This window comes from Macrotis lagotis, chromosome 1 (genome assembly GCF_037893015.1).
Source record: "Macrotis lagotis isolate mMagLag1 chromosome 1, bilby.v1.9.chrom.fasta, whole genome shotgun sequence".
NCBI classification, from domain to species: Eukaryota; Metazoa; Chordata; class Mammalia; order Peramelemorphia; family Peramelidae; genus Macrotis; species Macrotis lagotis.
Genome location: NC_133658.1, coordinates 850,561,342 through 850,570,583, shown reverse-complemented (window position 1 = coordinate 850,570,583; position 9,242 = coordinate 850,561,342). Strand labels below are relative to the sequence as shown.

At 48.4% G+C, this 9,242-nt stretch overlaps 1 protein-coding gene across 2 annotated transcripts in view; it reads left to right on the top strand.

Moving 5' to 3' along the window:
- Nucleotides 1-6,800: 6,800 nt before the first annotated feature.
- The window catches only part of EPHA10 (EPH receptor A10), a 40,904-nt gene continuing 38,462 nt past the window's right edge, over nucleotides 6,801-9,242 (top strand). For both annotated transcript variants that reach the window (XM_074191059.1, XM_074191049.1), the window contains exons 1-2: nucleotides 6,801-6,906; nucleotides 8,683-8,747. In XM_074191059.1, coding sequence (XP_074047160.1) covers nucleotides 6,801-6,906; nucleotides 8,683-8,747 — 171 coding nt within the window. The remainder of the gene's footprint in view (nucleotides 6,907-8,682; nucleotides 8,748-9,242) is intronic.

Genomic DNA, 9,242 nt, shown 5'->3' with positions numbered 1-9,242 from the left:
GAAATATATTATGAAATATGTTAGGCTCTTTTGAAATTCTTGTTGAATGATTTATAATCTGATTTTATGATTTCCCTGAATATATCATTTTGCTAGGGGGTAGGTTAGTACTAACCACTGAGGAGATCCAAAAGGCCCTCATATAATAGATGGCACTTGAGTTGAGCCTTGAAGGGAAATAAGGACTCCTAAAGGCTGCAGTGAGGAGGGTCAGTATTCCAGATATGGGGTACCAACAATTATGGAGGCAGGTGATGGGGGAAATATAATGTAAATCAATTGTCCTGGAACCTAAAAGTTCATAGAACTCAAGAAAATTTTTTGACATCTATCTGGGAAGGTAGGTTGGAGTGAGATTATGAAGGACTTTAAATGCCAATAAAGGCATTAGTATTTTAACCTAGAGGCAACAACGAACAGTCTCTGAGGTTAAAGAGTATGTATGAGGCTGGTGAATCAACTTCTCAGCATTGTAAAGGACACAGATGAATCATTCTGGTACCTAAAGTATGGCAGAAGATTATAGAAAAAGCAGTTTATATTCTAACAACACTTCTAAGATTTCCTTTCTCCTCCCTTCCCCCCATGATTCTCCATCTTTGTGTCCATTTATCTCTGTCTCTCTTTCCTTCTGCTATCTCTTTCCATTTTTTCCCATTTTCCCTTCTTTTTCTGTTCCCCCCCCCCCCTTCCATACTTTTTTCTCACTTCTCTCTCATTCTCTGACTACCTCATAAAATGATTTAGTAGTAAGGGCAGAAATATCTGTCTCCAAATCTTGACTGGGGTGATAACAATGTGAAAGTGAGTAGGTAAGCTCTTTTTACTGTCTTACTTATCTTTCAAAGGAGGATGATAGCTTCTAAACTCTCTTCCAGCTCTAAATCTGCTACCCTTTATTTATTGAATTTGTTCGACCAGAGTTTTCATTTCAAAGCAGTTTGGAAAAAAAGAGTTGAAAATGCATTTCTCCCCCTTCTTTACAGAGGTGGAGAATGATGAATATGTAGTATTGCATATATTGTCAACTTTGGTTAATGGGTTGGTTCATTTTGCTGAGCTGCTTTTTTTCCTCTCTCTTTTTTAAACTGTTCCAAGGCAAGGCTTCCTGGTGAGGGAAGTATATATTTAAAAGTTAAGGTGATGTGGGGCAGCTAGGTGGTGTAGTGGGCCCTGGATTCAGGAGGACCTGAGTTCAAATCCTCCTTCAGACACTTAATAATCACCTAGCTGTGTGACCTTGGGTAAGTCACTTAAACCCCATTGCCTTAAATAAAATTTAAAAAAAATTTAAGGTGATGTAAAACCAAAAGAGAGCAATCCATTTTTAAAAAATGAGAGCAGGGGCAGCTAGATAGGTGCAGTGGATAGAGAGCTGGCCCTGGAGTCAGGAGTACCTGAGTTCAGATCCCACCTCAGACAATAAATTACCTAGCTGTGTGGCCTTGGGCAAGCCACTTAACCCCCATTTGACTTGCAAAAAACCTAAAAAACACACAAAAAAATGAGAGCAGTTAGATTGAATGTTTATATTTCTTTAATTAAAAAATAGAAAGAGTTCTTCAGGAACTTTTTAGGATTTCTTTTGGTGAGTTTGATGCCTAGTTTACCAAAAAAAAAAGTCTCCTCCTATCACTGTATCTTTCCCCAGGGGTGTGATATGGGGAAGGAAAGAGAAAGAAATTCTATTCCACTGTATAAAACAAGGAAGACAGATGCCTTTGAGGTCAGCCTCCAGTTCTTAGCCCTCCTCCACCTTCTGCCCTGGCTTATCTCTGTATTATCTGCTTGACTTCTTAGCCAGCCTCCTCCATAGAGAAGATGACCTTCTGTGTCAGGGCTCATCTGGATTTACTTTCTGCCTGGAAGAGCTGGAGAAGAAAGTGGGCAATCAATTTCTCTTCTCCCCAGACGGGTTGGCTTGCCATAACTTTTAAAGGAGATACATGGACAGACAGACCGAAGGGGGCTAGAAAGAGCTGAGCAGAATGAGGAGGAGGAAAGAGAGGGAGGAAACACAGAAGAAAGAAAAAAGAGGGGGAGAAAAAGAGAGGAGAAGAAAAGATCAACCAGATTAAGGAGAGGAAGAGAAAGAAGGAAAGAGTCAAAAGAGAAGAGAGAAAAGACAAAGTCAGACACTGATCCGGATGAAGACTGAAGGAGAGAGGAGAGGAGAGAGGGAGGCAGTAGGCAGGGGGCGGGGCAGCGGCGGCAGAGAGGCGCTGTCTTCTAGAAAGCTGAGGCAGGTTCTGTAGCTGGATCTACCAGACTGGCTCTCCCATTCCAGCTCGTTCCCTCTTCTCTTTTCCAGGATGTGTGGAGGAGACAGCAAAACGGGGTGGGGGTCGAGAGACGGCCGCCATGGCCAGACTCCCTTATCAAGGCCACTAAGGTCTTCGACCACCCTCTTCTCACACACACACACGCACCACCATCACACACACATACACACATGCACCACACACACACACACACACACACACACCATCTCACACACACGCGCTCATGCACACACCTCCGTCCCGGCAGGCGGCTCGGGGGCAGCGTGGACAGTCGGGAAAGGCCCGCCTCCGGGTCTGCCACCTGGAGAAACGGTGGGTGCCAGGGGCGGGAGATGGGAAGCCAGGGACCCGCGGGATGATGACCTGCGGGCACGGGCCCCAGGGCGGCCGGATAACGGTCCCCAGCTGGTCCAGAGGGCCTAATGCTCCGCGTCTGCTTCCTCAGCTGATGGGCTGCGGCCGCAGGTGGGATGCTGAGAGGCTACCGGTTCGGTTCCGCGGCGCACTGCCGAGTTCTACACCGGGCCTAAGTAGGCTTGGCTGCTCGAATTCCCCGGATCCTACCTGCCCGGTCACGTAGGCTTGCGCTCTGACCTGAGTCTGCCCGCTCTCCTTTGCTCGGCTTTTGCTCTACAGTCTGGCCCCAGGGCTGCTCCTGCTGGATCCGTGATGGATCATTCGCACCAGGGCTCTAGCGCAGTTGCACCCAGTTTGCATACATCTGCATAGATCGACATACACCTGCGGGTCTTCCCTCTTGGTCCATTCCTATTTTTTCACCTTGAATTTTTCTAAGAAAGTCAAATCCCTGGAAAATCTCTCTCACCCCCTAATCTTCAGGTGTCAGCTGGGGGGCGGGGGGGCGGTTGGACTGTAAAACCCCTAACGTCCCATGCCCCACCTGGTGTAGTACACTAATGGAAGAACCCAGCATCCCCACGTTCCAGTTCTGCCTGGGTCTGGAGGCATCAGAATTAGGTCTCTGAGGGCTACAGGTCAGGGGTCACTCTGAACTACCAGTCAGATTGCTAGGGCTTCAGTGTAAGACTTCAGCTGGTGTTTGCATATGTGTGTGTGTGTGTGTGTGTGTGTGTGTGTGTGTGTATGTTGGGAGAGGCTGCTAAGGTGAAGAACAACAGAACAGGAGCTCTGTGGGGTTAGGAATGGTCTATTTTGGTAAATGGCATTATTGGAGGGGCCTCCTGAGGCATTCAATTTAGCAAACATGGAATAAGCTCCTACTAAGGCTCACTTTACCAACTTCCCTAGAAATGAAATGGTGGTGGGGAATGGGAATGTGTGACCTTTCATAGAACTTTGCAGATATGGAGGAGGGACCTGAGAGGAAGTTTGGGAGTTTGAGGCAGCCAAGCTCCAGCAATCTAAAAGAGGTCCCCAGGGTAGACTTGCTCTCCTCAGGGGTCACTGTCTGTACCCATTAACCCCTCTCTGCCTTCCCAGTCACCTTCCAAGCTGGAAGAGCCTAAGTACTAATTCTATTCCCTTTTCCTGGGCTCTCTTCCAGTTTTGGAAGGATTGAGGAAGATTTCCCCTTTGGCTTCCAGGTCTGGAGGTATCTAGTGATCATCTTTTCAAAAAAGTCAGTTCTTATCTATATCTTTATCTCTGCCTAGGGTTCCTTTGGGAGATAAGAAATTGTTCTTCCCACCAGGGAAATACTCCCCCTTTCTTTTTTTACTCATCACTTCTAGCACATAGCTTTATCTGAAAAAATTGTTTTGTGTACCTACTAGTAAATAGTAGATCCATTTAATTCCCCACATAAAATCACATAGATAAATCACTATTAAATTCAAAATTCCTTGAAGGTAAAAAAAAATCCACCAGATATACCCTCTCCATCTTCTTAATTCCTTAGTGAGGATTAAATAAAGATTTGATGAATAAGAAAAGGTATGAACCTGGTGAGATTACCATAGCCTAGTGGATAGAGAACTGACTTGAGAGCCAGGAAGAACTGGGTACAATCCCTACCTCTCCTTGATACCTACTGGCTGTGTGACCTTAGGTAAGTCATTTAACCTTTAAACCTTCTAGACAACTCCCATAACTATAATTTGCAGAGAAAGTGCTTACCTTAGTAGAGGAACTTTTCATTGAAGTCACAGGGTCCCTCTCTATTCCTATGTACCTACAGAGCACCTAGAAGTCAGGACAGGAGTTTGAATCTGACTTCAGACACTGATCACTTGGCAAGTCATCTAACCCTAATTGCCTCACACCTGGGGTTATCTCAAGTTGTCCTGATCCCTGTCTGGTCACAGGATCCAGATGGCTCTGGAGGAGGAAGTGAGACTGGTGACTTAGCACAGCCCTCTCTCACTCAAATCTAATTCATGAGCTTGTCATGGTATCACCTACCTGATGTCATGGTCTTCTTTAAGAATGAAGGACAAACATCACCATCATTAATGTATTTGAATATACACAAATATATAGAGAGTGCACTAAGATTAAGTAAAATAGGAAGCTTGTCAGGTCATGTTGAGGGGTGCTTTAATACATTATGCTTTGTCATAGTTAACACATGCCAACAAACATTTGTTCTACATAATACACTCCTGAAACACTGTCTTAAAAGGGGTTCTATGGCTATATTACTTCCTATTTCTATTGTTTACTCTCCCTTTTTTTTCAATGGAAAGGACCTGTATTTTAGCTTTAATAATTTGATGTCATCTTTGAAGAAGGGACACAATTTCGACCTGTCCTTGTGAAAAATATTTTATAGTAATTTATCTTTTACAGAGTATCATATGGGTTAGCTTATTTGATCTCTGTCATGGTCATCTGGTGGTAGATAAGACCTGTATTATTAGTGTCATTTTCCAGATGGCGAAAACAAGGCCCATAGAGGGACAGGGTCTTGTCCTTGACTACACAGAGATGGCCTGTATTTAAAAGAACTGTTATCTTTTGTTTTTACATTATCTTTTTTTTTAATGAAGCTTTTTTAAAAAATAATAATAGGGTTTAAATCTAGCCAGTCCTAATTTTGTAAAGTCAACCTCATGGGGAAGCTCCCTCAGAGAGTCACAAACAGGGGGCGCAATTTTCAAACTTTACCCAGTGTGTACATGGGCTCTGCAGTCGGTCCACACAAACACATTTACAGGCACACACACTGTCCCTTCTGCATCCTGTAATGGCTCCAGTGGCCTTGGCTCGGAGAGCAATGATTTAAAACTCAACCTGTCCAAGATTCTCCGTCCTCTCCCCTACACATCACACAGGCACATTCTGGGTTGAGTCTGACCACATAGACAACCTTCACTCAAGGTCAAGGACTGATTTTTTTCTCTGTTTTGCTGCTTAACTGAAGAACGAGGAGATACAAATAATTCCACGCCCCCACCACCAAACACAAGCACAGCAGCAGTCCCGGCCAGGCCGGCCAGTCCTCCTTCCCGTGGAAGGCATCAGCCAACATGGGCTTCCTGGACCCGCTTTAGTCAGGAATGGGGTAGGAGCTGAAGCTGATAAGGGAAAGGAGAGGGGGGCGAGGGATAAGAATAAGAGAGAAGACAGATTCTCCATAGATTCTGCAGCCCCTGTGTGTTCCCCAGGTGGAGCTGTGACGCGAAGGCCTAGGAAGAAAAACCAAATATGGTGCCGCCCCCCATCCCCCCCACCTCCCTCCGCGTTCCCCAGGAAGGCGCGTCAGGGCTCAGAGAAGAGATTCAGAGCCCTAGTGGGTCCGGGTCCAGATAGATCGTGGATCACCAGACACAGCGCAAAGCTGGATGCACGCGAGAAAAATCACTTTGGGAAAAGCTAGAACCATACGAGACTCTTTCCCGTCCCTTCCACGAGGATATCCTCGTGAGTGGAGGAGAGGTCCGTAGCCCTGAGCTAGGGAAAGTTTTGCCTCGGGGTCCCGGGCCCTTAGCCTCCACGGAGGTTCTCCCAGGTCCGGGGTCCCTGCTAAAGCAGTTCCCCGTGGGGAGGGAGATCTAAGCCTCCTCGCACTCCCCACTCTGGGCAGTGAGGGTGGTCTGTCCCTCTCTCTGTAGACACACCATCATTCCTTCTTCAACCCACGGGCTTTACCCAGTGCCCCACCCTGCGCGTTCGGGGCCCTCGGGTCCCTAAGAGCCGATTCTCCCACGCGTGAACACGTGCGGCTCTTCGGTTCGTGGGACCACGCCCCCTGCGCCTACTGCTCCACAGGGATTGGTGGGCAACCCCTCCCCCCTCCCGCGGCCCTGGCCCCTCCTCATTCCCTCCAGCGCTCCGCCCCCCAGAGAAGAAGCCCCTCCTTCCTTGGATGAAGATTGGCTGAGTCCCCCGGACTGCGTTTGCTGTTTGGCCTCGGCAGGTGACGGTCTCGGATGCGTCCCCGCCCCCAGCCTGGGCCGGGGTCCGGAGCGCGGCTCCTCGGGGCGGGGGCCAGAACTGGGGCTAGGGCTACGGCCGGGGCTGGGCCAGCGGCTGAAGCCAGGGCCAGGGCTGGAGCTGGGGTCCGGCGGCCGCACCGACATCTATCTCAGCTGGACCATGGAGACTGGCGCTTGCCCGAGCCCCCAGCGCCTGCTTATCTGCCTGCAGCCGCTCTTCCTCTCGCTGCTTCTGGGGCCCAGCCAGCCTGGCACTGCCGAGGAGGGTGAGTCTGGGACCCGGAGCCAAGGAGCCGGAGAGCTGGAGGGGTCAGCCTTTGGGGTCGCGGAGCCAGGCCTGAAGGACTGGAGGTTCTGGAACCCGGGGGGCCAGAGAGTCAGGAGAGGCTAGCGAGATTGGGGGGTGTGCGTAGACAGGGCCAAGGACTAGGAAGGCAGAGAGGCAGCGGGGCGGGGGGGAGTTCGGGAGACCAAAACCACAGGATGATAGGGCTATTGGGGTTGAGGGGGGTGTGGGGGGAGTATTGGGAGGCGGGGCATTTTGGTGGGACTTGGAGGGAAGAGGTTACGAGAGACTGGGGGAGGAGTGTCTGGCAGACTGGAGGGGGCCCTCCGAGTTTTGGGGCGATGTCCAAGAACTGCAGATGGGGCGGAATGCTGGGGATCCCGGGTTCTGGAAAGAACTTCCAAAAGACTGGAGAGCTGAGACAAGAGGATATTGTGGGAGGTATAAGGGAGACCTTTGCGAGGGAGGCAAGGGACGACGAAGAGATAAACATGGTGGGTAGACCTCAAAGAGATTAAGGGGCTGAGCAGACAGAAAGACGTGGGAAATGAGGAAGACTGGGCGCGGGTGAGATGGACCGAGATGTCTGAAATCCGAGACTGGCAAGCAAAGTCTGAGTTGCTGTCCTTGGTCCTGCCAGCCTCAGCCACCTCCTGGTCAGAACTGGGCGGACGCAGGGTCTGGGCTCCTCCCTCTGTTGACTGTAGCAGGGCCGAGACCTACGTCTGGAAGCAAAGATTGTTGTGGGGAGGGGGGGCGCTCCTCATCCCTGGCTTCAGTAGACTACCCTAGGGCAGCTTTCTGACATAAAAGCTCTGGCTCTGGGCGACTTCTGACGGCCTTATTACCAGAAAAGCTAATCACTGTCCCCATAATCTCCCCAGGGGCAAGTCATCAGGTGTTTAAGGTGGCTACCCCCAGGAGTTCAAAGTCATTTCCGTTCCTGGTTTAAGCTTACCTGAAAGACGTGAGAAAAGATATTTAGAGAAAATGTAGAGATGGCTTAATCCTTTCCCTGTATGAGAATTTAGAAGTGGAGTGTAAGGGGGATCGTTTGAGTCTGGACTGGTAGAGAGCTACCTCAGAAACTCATTCGAGGATCTACTTTGACCAAAAAATGGATTCAAATCCTAGCTTTCTTACCATGTATGTGCCCTCCCTTATTCAAATCGCCCTCTCCACTTCCCCAGTACTTCATGTGTAAGGAGATAGGATTGTACTCAATGAAATTCCAGAGCACTTTCAATATTAAATATCATGATCCTGTCTTCTACCATTACTGGAATGTCAGATGAAGAGAGGACCAATGCAAAGATTAGGAATATTTTGGGGGAGGGGTTGGGCTCTAAAGATCTGGATATTCCCCTCCATTCAGAGGTATTTGGCATCTCTATCTCTATAAAGAGAAACTTTTTCCTATCATGCCTAGTCAAACTACATAGGCCAGATGGCCCATGGGACTCTGCTATAACCAATTCCCATAATATTCTTCTGTTTACAAAGATCGTACAATCTGAGGAGTCAGGATTATCCCAAGTGAGCCCTTAAGGGTTTCTGATCCTCTTTGTAGATAAGAGCCAACATTTCTATATAGAATCTGGCATTGTTCACTTCTCACTCTAGGCTTAGGTCTTTGTTCTCAGGAACCTAGGGGTATAGAAGGACCACTCTGATTTATCCTCCTGCATTCCTTAATTTTGCTTGGAACCTCTCCATGCCTCCCACTGCACTAACCTGTCTCACTCCCTCTTTCTAGTTGTCCTTCTGGATTCCAAAGAATCCCAAGCTGAGCTAGGCTGGACTGCACTGCCCAGTAATGGGGTGAGTTTTTCCTTCTCTTTCCTGATCCTTGAATGGTAAAGGCGGAAGTGGAAGTGGTGAGTTCCCTCACCTCCACATAGACAGAGGCCAGAGTCCTCTTCAGTGACAGCTTCCTTAGGCTGCTCTGAGCTCTCTCTAGACTAAATTATGGTTATACATAAGCCAATTGGAAATTTTGGCACCTCTGGCCAATTAACCAATCCAAGCAGCCAGCTGCTCTTCTCTGGGAGTAGCTGACCATATCTACCTTGACTTTTCCCCTTTTCCACCCTTTTGAAGAACACAGTCCATCCAGTCTGTTTTTTGTAGGCCCCAGAATTCTAGACACCAAGATTTTGGGCTCAAGAGTTCTGAGTTTCCAAGGCCCAGTTGATATGAGATCTGTACTGCAATGCAGCTAATGTCACTGCAGCTCAGGTGCAGAGTTGGGCCACAGGAAGCTGGTCTCAGCCACCTGCTCTACAGATATCTGATTATCTCTCAGTGTATTGATAG